The sequence below is a fragment of the Salvelinus fontinalis genome, chromosome 39 (assembly GCF_029448725.1).
Source record: "Salvelinus fontinalis isolate EN_2023a chromosome 39, ASM2944872v1, whole genome shotgun sequence".
Classification (NCBI taxonomy): domain Eukaryota; kingdom Metazoa; phylum Chordata; class Actinopteri; order Salmoniformes; family Salmonidae; genus Salvelinus; species Salvelinus fontinalis.
The window spans coordinates 17,894,189-17,914,188 of record NC_074703.1 but is presented as its reverse complement, the minus strand read 5'-3'; the positions used below and the strand labels follow the sequence as shown (position 1 = coordinate 17,914,188).

The following is a 20,000-nucleotide window of genomic DNA, read 5'->3' as shown; positions in this document are numbered from 1 at the left end:
TTGCCGTTTCTTATTTCATTTTCTCCTACCTTGCTCGCTCTTTGTCCCTTTCATCCCTCCCTCGTCTCTGGAGACACTTTCTGGTATCTTGACCTCTGGAGTGTGTTCCATCTTGAGTGTCCTCAATCGAAGACCCCCAAAACCCACATTGCCAGTTCCTTCTAGACTTTGCTGCTTCACAGATTGAGGACTGTTGACAGGCTGGACTCGATCTTCCTCCTAGATTGAAGAGGGGATGTTTCCCCAGTTTAGAAGGACTTATCTGTCATTTTCCAGTCAGGCAGGTGTTAACAGAGCGCCGTGGAGGGGCCATTGATTTGATGTGTGTATGACTGGCCTTCTTATGACCAGGGCTGAGGGGCCGTCGGAGAGAGGGGAGACTGTCGATATACGCCTTTGTATGTCTCCTCCATCGACAGGAGATCAATCCATACTCCGCCGGGTCTTCTTCGCTTTACCTCTCTTGCTTTGCACGCCTTTGGTCAGTACAGATACACACACCTTTATTTCCCTTGGTTATCTTCCTTCAAGTCAGAATGGTGTATGCTGATCATATTAAGACGGCATATGACACAGGAACTGTAGAAGATGGGGAAACCAGCAGGACGAGATAATAAACGCTGAAGTCCGCTACACTGTTTGTACCGGTGTGTGTGTTTGTCCAGGGGACTTAGAGGTTGTGTACTATCTCTGTGATGGGCCCCATACTGCTGGGATGTCAGGGTCACAGACAGATAGCAATAGCAGCGTAGTGTTGGGGTATAGCAACAGCAGCGTAGTGTTGGGGCATAGCAACAGCGGCGTAGTGTCGGGGCGTAGCGACAGCGGCGTAGTGTCGGGGCGTAGCGACAGCGGCGTAGTGTCGGGGCGTAGCGACAGCGGCGTAGTGTCGGGGCGTAGCGACAGCGGCGTAGTGTCGGGGCGTAGCGACAGCGGCGTAGTGTCGGGGCGTAGCGACAGCGGCGTAGTGTCGGGGCGTAGCGACCGCGGCGTAGTGTCGGGGCGTAGCGACAGCGGCGTAGTGTCGGGGCGTAGCGACAGCGGCGTAGTGTCGGGGCGTAGCGACAGCGGCGTAGTGTCGGGGCGTAGCGACAGCGGCGTAGTGTCGGGGCGTAGCGACAGCGGCGTAGTGTCGGGGCGTAGCGACAGCGGCGTAGTGTCGGGGCGTAGCGACAGCGGCGTAGTGTCGGGGCGTAGCGACAGCGGCGTAGTGTCGGGGCGTAGCGACAGCGGCGTAGTGTCGGGGCGTAGCGACAGCGGCGTAGTGTCGGGGCGTAGCGACAGCGGCGTAGTGTCGGGGCGTAGCGACAGCGGCGTAGTGTCGGGGCGTAGCGACAGCGGCGTAGTGTCGGGGCGTAGCGACAGCGGCGTAGTGTCGGGGCGTAGCGACAGCGGCGTAGTGTCGGGGCGTAGCGACAGCGGCGTAGTGTCGGGGCGTAGCGACAGCGGCGTAGTGTCGGGGCGTAGCGACAGCGGCGTAGTGTCGGGGCGTAGCGACAGCGGCGTAGTGTCGGGGCGTAGCGACAGCGGCGTAGTGTCGGGGCGTAGCGACAGCGGCGTAGTGTCGGGGCGTAGCGACAGCGGCGTAGTGTCGGGGCGTAGCGACAGCGGCGTAGTGTCGGGGCGTAGCGACAGCGGCGTAGTGTCGGGGCGTAGCGACAGCGGCGTAGTGTCGGGGCGTAGCGACAGCGGCGTAGTGTCGGGGCGTAGCGACAGCGGCGTAGTGTCGGGGCGTAGCGACAGCGGCGTAGTGTCGGGGCGTAGCGACAGCGGCGTAGTGTCGGGGCGTAGCGACAGCGGCGTAGTGTCGGGGCGTAGCGACGGTGCACTGTAGTGTCGGGGCGTAGCGACGGTGCACTGTAGTGTCGGGGCGTAGCGACGGTGCACTGTAGTGTCGGGGCGTAGCGACGGTGCACTGTAGTGTCGGGGCGTAGCGACGGTGCACTGTAGTGTCGGGGCGTAGCGACGGTGCACTGTAGTGTCGGGGCGTAGCGACGGTGCACTGTAGTGTCGGGGCGTAGCGACGGTGCACTGTAGTGTCGGGGCGTAGCGACGGTGCACTGTAGTGTCGGGGCGTAGCGACGGTGCACTGTAGTGTCGGGGCGTAGCGACGGTGCACTGTAGTGTCGGGGCGTAGCGACGGTGCACTGTAGTGTCGGGGCGTAGCGACGGTGCACTGTAGTGTCGGGGCGTAGCGACGGTGCACTGTAGTGTCGGGGCGTAGCGACGGTGCACTGTAGTGTCGGGGCGTAGCGACGGTGCACTGTAGTGTCGGGGCGTAGCGACGGTGCACTGTAGTGTCGGGGCGTAGCGACGGTGCACTGTAGTGTCGGGGCGTAGCGACGGTGCACTGTAGTGTCGGGGCGTAGCGACGGTGCACTGTAGTGTCGGGGCGTAGCGACGGTGCACTGTAGTGTCGGGGCGTAGCGACGGTGCACTGTAGTGTCGGGGCGTAGCGACGGTGCACTGTAGTGTCGGGGCGAAGCGACGGTGCACTGTAGTGTCGGGGCGTAGCGACGGTGCACTGTAGTGTCGGGGCGTAGCGACGGTGCACTGTAGTGTCGGGGCGTAGCGACGGTGCACTGTAGTGTCGGGGCGTAGCGACGGTGCACTGTAGTGTCGGGGCGAAGCGACGGTGCACTGTAGTGTCGGGGCGTAGCGACGGTGCACTGTAGTGTCGGGGCGTAGCGACGGTGCACTGTAGTGTCGGGGCGTAGCGACGGTGCACTGTAGTGTCGGGGCGAAGCGACGGTGCACTGTAGTGTCGGGGCGAAGCGACGGTGCACTGTAGTGTCGGGGCGTAGCGACGGTGCACTGTAGTGTCGGGGCGAAGCGACGGTGCACTGTAGTGTCGGGGCGAAGCGACGGTGCACTGTAGTGTCGGGGCGAAGCGACGGTGCACTGTAGTGTCGGGGCGAAGCGACGGTGCACTGTAGTGTCGGGGCGAAGCGACGGTGCACTGTAGTGTCGGGGCGAAGCGACGGTGCACTGTAGTGTCGGGGCGAAGCGACGGTGCACTGTAGTGTCGGGGCGAAGCGACGGTGCACTGTAGTGTCGGGGCGAAGCGACGGTGCACTGTAGTGTCGGGGCGAAGCGACGGTGCACTGTAGTGTCGGGGCGAAGCGACGGTGCACTGTAGTGTCGGGGCGTAGCGACGGTGCACTGTAGTGGTGGGGCGTAGCGACGGTGCACTGTAGTGTCGGGGCGAAGCGACGGTGCACTGTAGTGTCGGGGCGAAGCGACGGTGCACTGTAGTGTCGGGGCGTAGCGACGGTGCACTGTAGTGGTGGGGCGTAGCGACGGTGCACTGTAGGGGTGGGGCGTAGCGACGGTGCACTGTGGTGTCGGGGCGTAGCGACGGTGCACTGTAGTGTCGGGGCGAAGCGACGGTGCACTGTAGGGGTGGGGCGTAGCGACGGTGCACTGTAGTGTCGGGGCGTAGCGACGGTGTAGTGTCGGGGCGTAGCGACGGTGCACTGTAGTGTCGGGGCGAAGCGACGGTGCACTGTAGGGGTGGGGCGTAGCGACGGTGCACTGTAGTGGTGGGGCGTAGCGACGGTGCACTGTAGGGGTGGGGCGTAGCGAGGGTGCACTGTAGGGGTGGGGCGTAGCGACGGTGCACTGTAGGGGTGGGGCGTAGCGACGGTGCACTGTAGGGGTGGGGCGTAGCGACGGTGCACTGTGGTGTCGGGGCGTAGCGACGGTGCACTGTAGTGTCGGGGCGTAGCGACGGTGCACTGTATTGTCGGGGCGTAGCGACGGTGCACTGTAGGGGTGGGGCGTAGCGACGGTGCACTGTAGTGTCGGGGCGTAGCGACGGTGCACTGTAGTGTCGGGGCGTAGCGACGGTGCACTGTAGTGTCGGGGCGTAGCGACGGTGCACTGTAGTGTCGGGGCGTAGCGACGGTGCACTGTAGTGTCGGGGCGTAGCGACGGTGCACTGTAGTGTCGGGGCGTAGCGACGGTGCACTGTAGTGTCGGGGCGTAGCGACGGTGCACTGTAGTGTCGGGGCGAAGCGACGGTGCACTGTAGTGTCGGGGCGTAGCGACGGTGCACTGTAGTGTCGGGGCGTAGCGACGGTGCACTGTAGTGTCGGGGCGTAGCGACGGTGCACTGTAGTGTCGGGGCGTAGCGACGGTGCACTGTAGTGTCGGGGCGTAGCGACGGTGCACTGTAGTGTCGGGGCGTAGCGACGGTGCACTGTAGGGGTGGGGCGTAGCGAGGGTGCACTGTAGGGGTGGGGCGTAGCGACGGTGCACTGTAGGGGTGGGGCGTAGCGACGGTGCACTGTAGTGTCGGGGCGTAGCGACGGTGCACTGTAGTGTCGGGGCGTAGCGACGGTGCACTGTAGTGTCGGGGCGTAGCGACGGTGCACTGTAGTGTCGGGGCGTAGCGACGGTGCACTGTAGTGTCGGGGCGTAGCGACGGTGCACTGTAGTGTCGGGGCGTAGCGACGGTGCACTGTAGTGTCGGGGCGTAGCGACGGTGCACTGTAGTGTCGGGGCGTAGCGACGGTGCACTGTAGTGTCGGGGCGTAGCGACGGTGCACTGTAGTGTCGGGGCGAAGCGACGGTGCACTGTAGTGTCGGGGCGTAGCGACGGTGCACTGTAGTGTCGGGGCGTAGCGACGGTGCACTGTAGTGTCGGGGCGAAGCGACGGTGCACTGTAGTGTCGGGGCGAAGCGACGGTGCACTGTAGTGTCGGGGCGAAGCGACGGTGCACTGTAGGGGTGGGGCGTAGCGACGGTGCACTGTAGTGTCGGGGCGTAGCGACGGTGCACTGTAGTGTCGGGGCGTAGCGACGGTGCACTGTAGTGTCGGGGCGAAGCGACGGTGCACTGTAGGGGTGGGGCGTAGCGACGGTGCACTGTAGTGGTGGGGCGTAGCGACGGTGCACTGTAGTGGTGGGGCGTAGCGACGGTGCACTGTAGTGTCGGGGCGTAGCGACGGTGCACTGTAGGGGTGGGGCGTAGCGACGGTGCACTGTAGGGGTGGGGCGTAGCGACGGTGCACTGTAGGGGTCGGGCGTAGCGAGGGTGCACTGTAGGGGTGGGGCGTAGCGACGGTGCACTGTAGGGGTGGGGCGTAGCGACGGTGCACTGTAGGGGTGGGGCGTAGCGAGGGTGCACTGTAGGGGTGGGGCGTAGCGACGGTGCACTGTGGTGTCGGGGCGTAGCGACGGTGCACTGTGGTGTCGGGGCGTAGCGACGGTGCACTGTAGGGGTGGGGCGTAGCGACGGTGCACTGTGGTGTCGGGGCGTAGCGACGGTGCACTGTAGTGTCGGGGCGTAGCGACGGTGCACTGTAGTGTCGGGGCGTAGCGACGGTGCACTGTAGTGTCGGGGCGTAGCGACGGTGCACTGTAGTGTCGGGGCGTAGCGACGGTGCACTGTAGTGTCGGGGCGTAGCGACGGTGCACTGTAGTGTCGGGGCGTAGCGACGGTGCACTGTAGTGTCGGGGCGTAGCGACGGTGCACTGTAGTGTCGGGGCGTAGCGAGGGTGCACTGTAGGGGTGGGGCGTAGCGACGGTGCACTGTAGGGGTGGGGCGTAGCGACGGTGCACTGTAGGGGTGGGGCGTAGCGACGGTGCACTGTAGTGTCGGGGCGTAGCGACGGTGCACTGTAGTGTCGGGGCGTAGCGACGGTGCACTGTAGTGTCGGGGCGTAGCGACGGTGCACTGTAGTGTCGGGGCGTAGCGACGGTGCACTGTAGTGTCGGGGCGTAGCGACGGTGCACTGTAGTGTCGGGGCGTAGCGACGGTGCACTGTAGTGTCGGGGCGAAGCGACGGTGCACTGTAGTGTCGGGGCGTAGCGACGGTGCACTGTAGTGTCGGGGCGTAGCGACGGTGCACTGTAGTGTCGGGGCGTAGCGACGGTGCACTGTAGTGTCGGGGCGTAGCGACGGTGCACTGTAGTGTCGGGGCGTAGCGACGGTGCACTGTAGTGTCGGGGCGTAGCGACGGTGCACTGTAGTGTCGGGGCGTAGCGACGGTGCACTGTAGTGTCGGGGCGTAGCGACGGTGCACTGTAGTGTCGGGGCGTAGCGACGGTGCACTGTAGTGTCGGGGCGTAGCGACGGTGCACTGTAGTGTCGGGGCGTAGCGACGGTGCACTGTAGTGTCGGGGCGTAGCGACGGTGCACTGTAGTGTCGGGGCGTAGCGACAGTGGCATTCTGTAATTCGGCCCAATATCTCAATGCCTTAGAAGGGAAAGAAGTTAAAGTGTGTTTGTGTGTGTGTCTTCCTCTTTGTGGGGAAATGTCATTAGGATATAGAATGACATTGGTTGCTCCATTACAGCTTGCTATGCTGACTGCACACTGTCCTTGGCTTGAGACACGGGGGGGACTGCAGGGTGTGTGTGCCTGCGTGCCTCCCCCTGTGTGTGTGTCTGTGTACATGTGTGTTTGCGTGCAGGTTCCCACCTTTGTGCATGTATGAGTCATCTCTTTGCAAGGTCAATGAAATGAGTCAAGTGTATGATCTTCTGAAACTGAATGGCATCACGTTATATTGCCATGCAGAGGGTGAGAAATACATTTATGGAGAATACATAACAGGAAACAAAAGAGGTAAAGTACGTCTGATGCAGTGAAAATCATTTAAAAACATTGAAAAATGAAGTAAGCCTTATACGACATCATTACATTTTTGTTTGCCTGAATTGGTAGGTTTAACGCACCAGGCATGCTTCTGAGAGAGCACCATAGTTATCTTTTGATTAACCATTATAAACAGAAAGATGAGTGTGGGAAATTAGTGGAGGTAGAAAGAGGGGAAGATATCGAGAGTGTTTTGGAGAGAGGGAGCCAAAGGCAGAGACTGAGGGAGATGGGGAGACGGAAGGGGAGATGGGGAGACGGAAGGGGAGATGGGGAGACGGAAGGGGAGATGGGGAGACGGAAGGGGAGATGGGGAGACGGAAGGGGAGATGGGGAGACGGAAGGGGAGATGGGGAGACGGAAGGGGAGATGGGGAGACGGAAGGGGAGATGGGGAGACGGAAGGGGAGATGGGGAGACGGAAGGGGAGATGGGGAGACGGAAGGGGAGATGGGGAGACGGAAGGGGAGATGGGGAGACGGAAGGGGAGATGGGGAGACGGAAGGGGAGATGGGGAGACGGAAGGGGAGATGGGGAGACGGAAGGGGAGATGGGGAGACGGAAGGGGAGATGGGGAGACGGAAGGGGAGATGGGGAGACGGAAGGGGAGATGGGGAGACGGAAGGGGAGATGGGGAGACGGAAGGGGAGATGGGGAGACGGAAGGGGAGATGGGGAGACGGAAGGGGAGATGGTGGGGAGACGGAGGGAGACACGGGGAGACGGAAGGGGAGATGGTGGGGAGACGGAGGGAGACACTGAGATGGGGGAGAGACACTGAGATGGGGGAGACGCGGGGAGAGACTGAGACGGGGGAGACGGAGATGGAGGGAGACTGATTGAAAATGTAAAAGGACATAAGATGCTAGTGAGCACAATTTATCACTGTCTATGACACAAACATATATATATTTGGCTCAGACACACACAGAGACAAATACTGATGATCACACACGGCTGGTCTTTTCCTTCCCCTGTATTTCCCCGTTCTGTTCATGTACCAGGCTTCAGAGTGATGGTGGAGCAGGGCGTCGCTACTGAGCGGGGACCGACGGAGAAAGAGAGGGGGAGAAGAACTGAGAGGGAGGGAGAGGAAAGATCGAGGCAGAGGGGGGAGAGCGAGGCTGTCCGTGAATGAGGATGTACTCCATGAAAGGGAACAAGGGAGGAACAGAGAGATGGGGAGAGAGCAGTGCACAGGGAGAGAGGGAGAAGTGAGAGAGTATTAAACAGGGCGAGAGAACGATGAGAGTTGGGTGGACTGACTGCCTTACCCCAGTGAGTTAGCTAGCTGTGGATGTGAGCAGAGTGGCGTGTATTTGGAGCAGGGATACTGCTGCTATTGATCCAAACCACCTTCCTCTGTTCTGCCAGCCAGGTGAACTCCTACAGCACAGCTCTCTGAACAGAGAGGGAGAGAAACAGAGAGGGATCTGACAGTCTCCTCCCTGTGTTCCTCAGAGCTGGGTGCGTGTGTTCACCTCTACTGCCTCTGCCGAACAAGATAAGTGTGTGTGTGTTCTGTGTGTGGGAGCACTGACTGGGGAAGAAGAACACGCCCTCTCTCCGCTGAGCCGGAGAGTCTCAGAAGAGTAGCCAACGGCAGCTAACAAACCAACGACCTCCAGCTCCCAGCCGTCGGGTTGAGATGACATTGTGTGTGATTTGAGCGTCACTTGAGCGTGATCTGCTTTACCTGGACATGTGAGAGCGGTGGTCTGGTATTTCTGGACCTGTGAGAGCGGCGGTCTGGGTATTCATGGACCTGTGAGAGCGGCGGTCTGGGTATTTCTGGACCTGTGAGAGCGGCGGTCTGGGTATTTCTGGACCTGTGAGAGCGGTGGTCTGGTATTTCTGGACCTGTGAGAGCGGTGGTCTGGGTATTAATGGACATGTGAGAGCGGCGGTCTGGGTATTAATGGACATTTGGGAGTGGTGGTCTGGGTATTAATGGACATGTGAGCGTGGCGGTCTGGGTATTAATGGACCTGTGAGAGCAGCGGTCTGGTATTAATGGATATGTGAGAGCGGCGGTCTGGTATTGCTGGACATGTGAGAGCCGTAAGAGGACGGGAGGCGATCATCTACCTGGACAGGAACAACCGCTGACCCCTGGAGAGAGAGGAGAGGAAGAGCAGTGATGCAGACTGCCTTCAGTGTCTTAGAACAGACTGCCTCTCTAGGTCGACCTAAATGTGACTGCCATAGATATTCACATGTAGGAGAGAAAGTGTGTGTGAGTGCTAGGGACGTGCATGTGTGATCAGCTTGCAGCTGGTGCTGAGAGAGACGGAGGTTGGATCGGAGCAGAGAGGAAAAAGGCTTAGGGACGACTAGGTGGAACTGGAGGCTAAAGCTAACCTTGGAATCATCCTTGGAACCTTGAGGGGCTGCCGCCACTACTCCACCCCAAAGAGAGGAACTAGGACTGGGGAAGATCCTCACTCTGTGGACCCTAAACCTGATGCCTGGGGATACGATGGGCTTGACTTTTAAGACATTGGGATGATTTCAGAGGACCATGTGAGGGATGAGGTTGCCGGGGGTGCGAGGGTGAGAGCGGGCTCCCCACGCCCGGTGTGTATGGTTGGCCCCTCCCCACTATGAGCATGCAGGTGCTTCATATGGTCAGGGAGCTGGTGTCTCCCTCCCGACGCAGAGCAGCCGCCAGATACGGAGGTGTGTGTTTCAAGTTTTATTGTCTCGTGGACAAGTGCAGTGAAATGCCTTTCGTGTGTGTGTGTGTGTGTGTGTGTGTGTGTGTGTGTGTGTGTGTGTGCGTCTCTGTCTGAGTGTGTCTGTCTGAGTGTGTATCTGACTGTGTATTACATTAGCTGTACTTAATGTCATTAACTTCTGACACATCCCCTGTGTGTCTGTGTTTGAGACAGTTGGCTAGAGAGAAAGAGATTCCCTTGGTACTGCTGTAATGGCTCTGTTGCTATGGGGGGGGGGGGGGGGGGGGTGTGTGTGTGTGTGTGTGTGTTTGTGTGTCCGGTGAGTAATTAATAATGAAGGAAGGTTCCCTGGGGTAATGGGACACTTGGTGACCCCGATCTAGTCCTGTCTTCTGATTGGACCAGGTCTGAGGGGTCAGTGTTGGGCTGTGGGCACTAATGAGTGGCTAAAGCTTTTCACTGCCAAAAGCTCAGTGTACACTCTGAGGAGAATCACCTGGGCTCTGATGAGTGTGGGCTCTGGGTGGAGCCGTAACACTCTGCATCCCCATTCAGGCTACTGGCTAGTGATTTGACATGGGTTGTGATGTGAGTTATTTTAAAACCTCAACAGCCTCTTTTAAAGACATCTAGGCCTCAAGCATCTCCTTAACAAAGGCTGCCTCTATTCTCTTAGCCCTGTGTATCTAAGCGTGTTGATATGCCAGGGGGAGGAACACCCATTACACACTTCTCGCCTCACTGCTTGTTATTGATGAATTCTGTGTGCGCGTGCACATGCGTGTATGTTTGTAACATGTATGAATGTTTGTCAGTCCCTCCAGGATTTGTTATTTAACCTTTTAGGCAAGGCAAGCCAGTTAAGAACAAATTATTATTTACAATGACGGCCTACCCCGACCAAACCCTAACGATGCTGTGCCGCCCTCTGGGACTCCCAATCACGGCCGGTTGTGATACAGCCTGTTATCGAACCAGGGTCTCTAGCACTGAGATGCAGTGCCTTAGACCGCTGTGCCACTCGGGATTTCACAGGGATTTTTTGGGGTGATATTTGCTGGCAAAACTGCTTGATTTTGCTGTGGCAATTTGGACATTTTGGTTGGCAATGCTGTGATTTAGTAGCGAAATTGCGCTGACGAGGGATACAGTTGACGTGTGGCTTGATTTAACCATATTTATGTGCTAATTGGTTGAAATTGTGAGCCCTCTTTTTGTACTGTGGTGATGGGTCAGTGTTATGCGATAATATTGTGAGGATTTGACTGTTTTATGCGGAAATAGTGCAGTGATTGGTCAAATTTGCAAGACCATAATAATATGCCGTGAATTCTTGATTTTGCAACAAAAAAAAACTGAATCCTGAAAGGAACTGGTTTGTCTCAACATATTGAGCCTGATAATAACTCAAACATGTCCCATTCCCTGTGTAGCAGCATGTAACACTGTGCTGGAGGCAGGAGCAGGGGAACAGAGCTGGTGTTGTGGACAGTTGAGCTTCTCATCGATCTGTGATGCCCACTACAAAGGGCACCTTGAGTTTAGGGCCCTCCGCCTTCCAGCTCACTGCCATTTTAATCTCCGGCCATCGACCCTGCGGAGAAATTCTCAATTCACACAAACATACACAGGTGCACACACTAATATGTACACACTTCGCTTTAGAACCACACACACACCACACACACCACACACACCACACACCACACACACCACACACACACACACACCACACACCACACACCACACACCACACACCACACACCACACACACACACACACACACACACACCACAGAGCTGCTGAGACAGTCAGGTGCTGTCTGTCAGTGGGTTATCTCATCCCCCAAACAGTAGGTGTAGCCTTGGTTGTTAGGTAGTGTTCTGTGGTAAAGGTGTTGCCTGTCAGTGGGTTATCTCATCCCCCAGACAGTAGGTGTAGCCTTGGTTGTTAGGTAGTGTTCTGTGGTAAAGGTGTTGTCTGTCAGTGGGTTATCTCATCCCCCAGACAGTAGGTGTAGCCTTGGTTGTTAGGTAGTGTTCTGTGGTAAAGGTGTTGCCTGTCAGTGGGTTATCTCATCCCCCAGATAGTAGGTGTAGCCTTGGTTGTTAGGTAGTGTTCTGTGGTAAAGGTGTTGTCTGTCAGTGGGTTATCTCATCCCCCAGACAGTAGGTGTAGCCTTGGTTGTTAGGTAGTGTTCTGTGGTAAAGGTGTTGTCTGTCAGTGGGTTATCTCATCCCCCAGACAGTAGGTGTAGCCTTGGTTGTTAGGTAGTGTTCTGTGGTAAAGGTGTTGTCTGTCAGTGGGTTATCTCATCCCCCAGACAGTAGGTGTAGCCTTGGTTGTTAGGTAGTGTTCTGTGGTAAAGGTGTTGTCTGTCAGTGGGTTATCTCATCCCCCAGACAGTAGGTGTAGCCTTGGTTGTTAGGTAGTGTTCTGTGGTAAAGGTGTTGCCTGTCAGTGGGTTATCTCATCCCCCAGATAGTAGGTGTAGCCTTGGTTGTTAGGTAGTGTTCTGTGGTAAAGGTGTTGTCTGTCAGTGGGTTATCTCATCCCCCAGACAGTAGGTGTAGCCTTGGTTGTTAGGTAGTGTTCTGTGGTAAAGGTGTTGTCTGTCAGTGGGTTATCTCATCCCCCAGACAGTAGGTGTAGCCTTGGTTGTTAGGTAGTGTTCTGTGGTAAAGGTGTTGCCTGTCAGTGGGTTTTCTCATCCCCCAGACAGTAGGTGTAGCTTTGGTTGTTAGGTAGTGTTCTGTGGTAAAGGTGTTGTCTGTCAGTGGGTTATCTCATCCCCCAGACAGTAGGTGTAGCCTTGGTTGTTAGGTAGTGTTCTGTGGTAAAGGTGTTGTCTGTCAGTGGGTTATCTCATCCCCCAGACAGTAGGTGTAGCCTTGGTTGTTAGGTAGTGTTCTGTGGTAAAGGTGTTGTCTGTCAGTGGGTTATCTCATCCCCCAGACAGTAGGTGTAGCCTTGGTTGTTAGGTAGTGTTCTGTGGTAAAGGTGTTGTCTGTCAGTGGGTTATCTGCTGAGGTGTGGGGTTGGTGAGAGAGGGAGCGTGGTGAGAGGTTGACATTTCAGTCTGTCACTTCAGACTGCTTGAACACAGTATGTGTAATGCACTGAGCCCTTTGACGTATCAGCAGGGTCTTTATCAGTGGTGTTGAAGTACTTAAGTAAAAATACTTTAAAGTACTACTTAAATAGATTTTTGGGGGGTATCTTTACTTTACTATTTATATATTTTGACAACTTACTTTTACTTCACTACATTCCTACAGAAAATAATGTACTTTTTTACTCCTATACATTTTCCCTGACACCCAAAAGTACATTTTGACAGGAAAATGGTCCAATGAACACACTTATCAAGAGAACATCCCTGGTCATCCCTGCTGCCTCTGATCTGGCAGACTCACTAAACACACATGCTTCGTTTGGAAATTATGCCTGAGTGTTGAAGTGTACCCCTGGCTATCTGTAAATGTAAAAAAATATAATCAAAAAACACTTGCATTCTGCTGTCTGGTTTGCATAATATAAGGAATTTGAAATTATTAATACTTTTGATACTTAAGTATATTTAAAACCAAATACTTTTAGACTTTTACTCAAGTAGTATTTGACTGGTTGACTTTCACTTTTACTTGAGTCATTTTCAATTAAGGAATCTTTACTTTTACAAGTATGATTTGAGTACCACCACTGGTCTTTATCCCTCTGGATGTAGAATGTACATGTCTGAGTATGTATGTGCAGAATCAGTAAGGACTAGTGAGCGTTTGTGAAAGCAAATGTCCCTATATTTGAACTGAGATCTTGGGATACGACTAAACTCCCGCAGTATGTTGTGTCTGGCATTCTGCTGGCCAGGCAGGTGACGGGAGGAGGAGCAGTATTACAGTCCAGCATTCTGCTGGCCAGGCAGGTGACGGGAGGAGGAGCAGTACTACAGTCCAGCATTCTGCTGGCCAGGCAGGTGACGGGAGGAGGAGCAGTACTACAGTCCAGCATTCTGCTGGCCAGGCAGGTGACGGGAGGAGGAGCAGTATTACAGTCCAGCATTCTGCTGGCCAGGCAGGTGACGGGAGGAGGAGCAGTATTACAGTCCAGCATTCTGCTGGCCAGGCAGGTGACGGGAGGAGGAGCAGTATTACAGTCCAGCATTCTGCTGGCCAGGCAGGTGACGGGAGGAGGAGCAGTATTACAGTCCAGCATTCTGCTGGCCAGGCAGGTGACGGGAGGAGGAGCAGTATTACAGTCCAGCATTCTGCTGGCCAGGCAGGTGACGGGAGGAGGAGCAGTATTACAGTCCAGCATTCTGCTGGCCAGGCAGGTGACGGGAGGAGGAGCAGTATTACAGTCCAGCATTCTGCTGGCCAGGCAGGTGACGGGAGGAGGAGCAGTATTACAGTCCAGCATTCTGCTGGCCAGGCAGGTGACGGGAGGAGGAGCAGTATTACAGTCCAGCATTCTGCTGGCCAGGCAGGTGACGGGAGGAGGAGCAGTATTACAGTCCAGCATTCTGCTGGCCAGGCAGGTGACGGGAGGAGGAGCAGTATTACAGTCCAGCATTCTGCTGGCCAGGCAGGTGACGGGAGGAGGAGCAGTATTACAGTCCAGCATTCTGCTGGCCAGGCAGGTGACGGGAGGTGCTAGGAGCAGTATTACAGTCCAGCATTCTGCTGGCCAGGCAGGTGACGGGAGGTGCTAGGAGCAGTATTACAGTCCAGCATTCTGCTGGCCAGGCAGGTGACGGGAGGAGCTAGGAGCAGTATTACAGGCCAGCATTCTGCTGGCCAGGCAGGTGACGGGAGGAGCTAGGAGCAGTATTACAGTCCAGCATTCTGCTGGCCAGGCAGGTGACGGGAGGAGCTAGGAGCAGTATTACAGTCCAGCATTCTGCTGGCCAGGCAGGTGACGGGTGGAGGAGCAGTATTACAGTCCAGCATTCTGCTGGCCAGGCAGGTGACGGGAGGAGGAGGAGCAGTATTACAGTCCAGCATTCTGCTGGCCAGGCAGGTGACGGGAGGAGGAGCAGTATTACAGTCCAGCATTCTGCTGGCCAGGCAGGTGACGGGAGGAGGAGCAGTATTGCAGTCCAGCATTCTGCTGGCCAGGCAGGTGACGGGAGGAGCTAGGAGCAGTATTACAGTCCAGCATTCTGCTGGCCAGGCAGGTGACGGGAGGAGCTAGGAGCAGTATTACAGTCCAGCATTCTGCTGGCCAGGCAGGTGACGGGAGGAGCTAGGAGCAGTATTACAGTCCAGCATTCTGCTGGCCAGGCAGGTGACGGGAGGAGCTAGGAGCAGTACTACAGTCCAACATTCTGCTGGCCAGGCAGGTGACGGGAGGAGGAGCAGTATTACAGTCCAGCATTCTGCTGGCCAGGCAGGTGACGGGAGGAGGAGCAGTATTACAGTCCAGCATTCTGCTGGCCAGGCAGGTGACGGGAGGAGCTAGGAGCAGTATTACAGTCCAGCATTCTGCTGGCCAGGCAGGTGACGGGAGGAGCTAGGAGCAGTATTACAGTCCAGCATTCTGCTGGCCAGGCAGGTGACGGCAGGAGGAGCAGTACTACAGTCCAGCATTCTGCTGGCCAGGCAGGTGACGGGAGGAGGAGCAGTATTACAGTCCAGCATTCTGCTGGCCAGGCAGGTGACGGGAGGAGGAGCAGTATTACAGTCCAGCATTCTGCTGGCCAGGCAGGTGACGGGAGGAGGAGCAGTATTACAGTCCAGCATTCTGCTGGCCAGGCAGGTGACGGGAGGAGGAGCAGTATTACAGTCCAGCATTCTGCTGGCCAGGCAGGTGACGGGAGGAGGAGCAGTATTACAGTCCAGCATTCTGCTGGCCAGGCAGGTGACGGGAGGAGGAGCAGTATTACAGTCCAGCATTCTGCTGGCCAGGCAGGTGACGGGAGGAGGAGCAGTATTACAGTCCAGCATTCTGCTGGCCAGGCAGGTGACGGGAGGAGGAGCAGTATTACAGTCCAGCATTCTGCTGGCCAGGCAGGTGACGGGAGGAGGAGCAGTATTACAGTCCAGCATTCTGCTGGCCAGGCAGGTGACGGGAGGAGGAGCAGTATTACAGTCCAGCATTCTGCTGGCCAGGCAGGTGACGGGAGGAGGAGCAGTATTACAGTCCAGCATTCTGCTGGCCAGGCAGGTGACGGGAGGAGGAGCAGTATTACAGTCCAGCATTCTGCTGGCCAGGCAGGTGACGGGAGGAGGAGCAGTATTACAGTCCAGCATTCTGCTGGCCAGGCAGGTGACGGGAGGAGGAGCAGTATTACAGTCCAGCATTCTGCTGGCCAGGCAGGTGACGGGAGGTGCTAGGAGCAGTATTACAGTCCAGCATTCTGCTGGCCAGGCAGGTGACGGGAGGAGGAGCAGTATTACAGTCCAGCATTCTGCTGGCCAGGCAGGTGACGGGAGGAGCTAGGAGCAGTATTACAGGCCAGCATTCTGCTGGCCAGGCAGGTGACGGGAGGAGCTAGGAGCAGTATTACAGTCCAGCATTCTGCTGGCCAGGCAGGTGACGGGAGGAGCTAGGAGCAGTATTACAGTCCAGCATTCTGCTGGCCAGGCAGGTGACGGGAGGAGGAGCAGTATTACAGTCCAGCATTCTGCTGGCCAGGCAGGTGACGGGAGGAGGAGCAGTATTACAGTCCAGCATTCTGCTGGCCAGGCAGGTGACGGGAGGAGGAGCAGTATTACAGTCCAGCATTCTGCTGGCCAGGCAGGTGACGGGAGGAGGAGCAGTATTACAGTCCAGCATTCTGCTGGCCAGGCAGGTGACGGGAGGAGGAGCAGTATTACAGTCCAGCATTCTGCTGGCCAGGCAGGTGACGGGAGGAGGAGCAGTATTACAGTCCAGCATTCTGCTGGCCAGGCAGGTGACGGGAGGAGGAGCAGTATTACAGTCCAGCATTCTGCTGGCCAGGCAGGTGACGGGAGGAGGAGCAGTATTACAGTCCAGCATTCTGCTGGCCAGGCAGGTGACGGGAGGTGCTAGGAGCAGTATTACAGTCCAGCATTCTGCTGGCCAGGCAGGTGACGGGAGGAGCTAGGAGCAGTATTACAGTCCAGCATTCTGCTGGCCAGGCAGGTGACGGGAGGAGCTAGGAGCAGTATTACAGTCCAGCATTCTGCTGGCCAGGCAGGTGACGGGAGGAGGAGCAGTATTACAGTCCAGCATTCTGCTGGCCAGGCAGGTGACGGGAGGAGCTAGGAGCAGTATTACAGTCCAGCATTCTGCTGGCCAGGCAGGTGACGGGAGGAGCTAGGAGCAGTATTACAGTCCAGCATTCTGCTGGCCAGGCAGGTGACGGGAGGAGGAGCAGTATTACAGTCCAGCATTCTGCTGGCCAGGCAGGTGACGGGAGGAGGAGCAGTATTACAGTCCAGCATTCTGCTGGCCAGGCAGGTGACGGGAGGAGGAGCAGTATTACAGTCCAGCATTCTGCTGGCCAGGCAGGTGACGGGAGGAGGAGCAGTATTACAGTCCAGCATTCTGCTGGCCAGGCAGGTGACGGGAGGAGGAGCAGTATTACAGTCCAGCATTCTGCTGGCCAGGCAGGTGACGGGAGGAGGAGCAGTATTACAGTCCAGCATTCTGCTGGCCAGGCAGGTGACGGGAGGAGCTAGGAGCAGTATTACAGTCCAGCATTCTGCTGGCCAGGCAGGTGACGGGAGGAGCTAGGAGCAGTATTACAGTCCAGCATTCTGCTGGCCAGGCAGGTGACGGGAGGAGCTAGGAGCAGTACTACAGTCCAACATTCTGCTGGCCAGGCAGGTGACGGGAGGAGGAGCAGTATTACAGTCCAGCATTCTGCTGGCCAGGCAGGTGACGGGAGGAGGAGCAGTATTACAGTCCAGCATTCTGCTGGCCAGGCAGGTGACGGGAGGAGCTAGGAGCAGTATTACAGTCCAGCATTCTGCTGGCCAGGCAGGTGACGGGAGGAGGAGCAGTATTACAGTCCAGCATTCTGCTGGCCAGGCAGGTGACGGGAGGAGGAGCAGTATTACAGTCCAGCATTCTGCTGGCCAGGCAGGTGACGGGAGGAGGAGCAGTATTACAGTCCAGCATTCTGCTGGCCAGGCAGGTGACGGGAAGAGGAGCAGTATTACAGTCCAGCATTCTGCTGGCCAGGCAGGTGACGGGAGGAGGAGCAGTACTACAGTCCAACATTCTGCTGGCCAGGCAGGTGACGGGAGGAGGAGCAGTATTACAGTCCAGCATTCTGCTGGCCAGGCAGGTGACGGGAGGAGGAGCAGTATTACAGTCCAGCATTCTGCTGGCCAGGCAGGTGACGGGAGGAGGAGCAGTATTACAGTCCAGCATTCTGCTGGCCAGGCAGGTGACGGGAGGAGGAGCAGTATTACAGTCCAGCATTCTGCTGGCCAGGCAGGTGACGGGAGGAGGAGCAGTATTACAGTACAGCATTCTGCTGGCCAGGCAGGTGACGGGAGGAGGAGCAGTATTACAGTCCAGCATTCTGCTGGCCAGGCAGGTGACGGGAGGAGCTAGGAGCAGTATTACAGTCCAGCATTCTGCTGGCCAGGCAGGTGACGGGAGGAGCTAGGAGCAGTATTACAGTCCAGCATTCTGCTGGCCAGGCAGGTGACGGGAGGAGCTAGGAGCAGTACTACAGTCCAACATTCTGCTGGCCAGGCAGGTGACGGGAGGAGCTAGGAGCAGTATTACAGTCCAGCATTCTGCTGGCCAGGCAGGTGACGGGAGGAGGAGCAGTACTACAGTCCAACATTCTGCTGGCCAGGCAGGTGACGGGAGGAGGAGCAGTATTACAGTCCAGCATTCTGCTGGCCAGGCTGGTGACGGGAGGAGGAGCAGTATTACAGTCCAGCATTCTGCTGGCCAGGCAGGTGACGGGAGGAGCTAGGAGCAGTATTACAGTCCAGCATTCTGCTGGCCAGGCAGGTGACGGGAGGAGGAGCAGTATTACAGTCCAGCATTCTGCTGGCCAGGCAGGTGACGGGAGGAGGAGCAGTATTACAGTCCAGCATTCTGCTGGCCAGGCAGGTGACGGGAGGAGGAGCAGTATTACAGTCCAGCATTCTGCTGGCCAGGCAGGTGACGGGAGGAGGAGCAGTATTACAGTCCAGCATTCTGCTGGCCAGGCAGGTGACGGGAGGAGGAGCAGTACTACAGTCCAGCATTCTGCTGGCCAGGCAGGTGACGGGAGGAGGAGCAGTATTACAGTCCAGCATTCTGCTGGCCAGGCAGGTGACGGGAGGAGGAGCAGTATTACAGTCCAGCATTCTGCTGGCCAGGCAGGTGACGGGAGGAGGAGCAGTATTACAGTCCAGCATTCTGCTGGCCAGGCAGGTGACGGGAGGAGGAGCAGTATTACAGTCCAGCATTCTGCTGGCCAGGCAGGTGACGGGAGGAGGAGCAGTATTACAGTCCAGCATTCTGCTGGCCAGGCAGGTGACGGGAGGAGCTAGGAGCAGTATTACAGTCCAGCATTCTGCTGGCCAGGCAGGTGACTGGAGGAGCTAGGAGCAGTATTACAGTCCAGCATTCTGCTGGCCAGGCAGGTGACGGGAGGAGCTAGGAGCAGTACTACAGTCCAACATTCTGCTGGCCAGGCAGGTGACGGGAGGAGCTAGGAGCAGTATTACAGTCCAGCATTCTGCTGGCCAGGCAGGTGACGGGAGGAGCTAGGAGCAGTATTACAGTCCAGCATTCTGCTGGCCAGGCAGGTGACGGGAGGAGGAGCAGTATTACAGTCCAGCATTCTGCTGGCCAGGCAGGTGACGGGAGGAGGAGCAGTATTACAGTCCAGCATGCCTGCCCATGCTCACTAGGGTCGTGTTCAGTAGCGAGCTAGTTACGCTCTGAACTTGTCCGATAAGAACACAGATATTTGTTTTCCGTTGCACAACGTTTTGCTACAATGTGTCCCACCGAACACCACCCAGCCTGCCGCGGCAGGTAGGAGCGTAGGGCCAGTAACCAAAAGGTTGCTGGATCGAATCTCCGAGCTGACAAGGTAAAAAGCTGTCGTTCTGACGCTGAGCAAGGCAGTTAACCCACTGTTCCCCGGACGCTGATGACGTGGATGTTGATTAAGGCAGCCCCCTGCACCTCTCTGATTCAGAGGGGTTGGGTTAAATGCAGAAGACACATTTCAGTTGAATACATTCAGTTGTACAACTGACTAGGTTTCCCCTTCCCTTCCCCATACTGCTGTACTGTGCTGGAACTGAGATGGGTCCATAGGGATTATAACCAGTCTATTGCAGCCTGCTGCTCCAGTGCCAAGCTGCAGTTTTCTTCCCTCTCAGCCACTCTGCTCTGGTCAGCAGCGCGGGCGTCTTACTATCTCTGTAATGAATAGGACGTTCCTCTTCCCACTCCCTCTCTTCTTCCCTCTACATCTCCCATCTTAAAACGGTCATGTTTGTAACTGCTAGGAGAGAGCCGCTCGCTCAATTATTCAAATGATGTGCCAGCAGCTTGAAAAAAAGGAAGATTTGTTTTTGCTGTAGTGTAACGCATCAAGTCGTGTCAACTATTGGTGCGGTGTGTGTGTGTGTGTGTGTGTTAGCGCGGCTTCAAACATTGCATGCTGGGTTGTCAGAGGAGGGATAGAGGTAGAGTTCAGACCCCCCCCTCACGTTAAACCGCAGGTAGCTGGTTAGCATCTGCCAACCGATATCTAAACCATTTTGGCATCTAGTCTAATTATGTGCC

The 20,000-nt window shown here is 56.7% G+C and overlaps 1 protein-coding gene and 1 long non-coding RNA gene across 2 annotated transcripts in view; both read left to right on the top strand.

Moving 5' to 3' along the window:
- Positions 1 to 7,708: 7,708 nt before the first annotated feature.
- Positions 7,709 to 20,000, top strand: part of LOC129838742 (USP6 N-terminal-like protein) — a 53,851-nt gene continuing 41,559 nt past the window's right edge. Inside the window, exon 1 of the mRNA XM_055905896.1 lies at positions 7,709 to 9,282. Within this exon, the coding sequence (XP_055761871.1) occupies positions 9,207 to 9,282 (76 nt within the window). The 5' untranslated portion in view covers positions 7,709 to 9,206. The remainder of the gene's footprint in view (positions 9,283 to 20,000) is intronic.
- On the top strand, positions 16,148 to 18,601 carry LOC129838752 (uncharacterized). Its single transcript, XR_008756895.1, has 3 exons — positions 16,148 to 16,604; positions 16,911 to 18,013; positions 18,167 to 18,601. It is a non-coding gene; the product is annotated as an uncharacterized LOC129838752 (long non-coding RNA).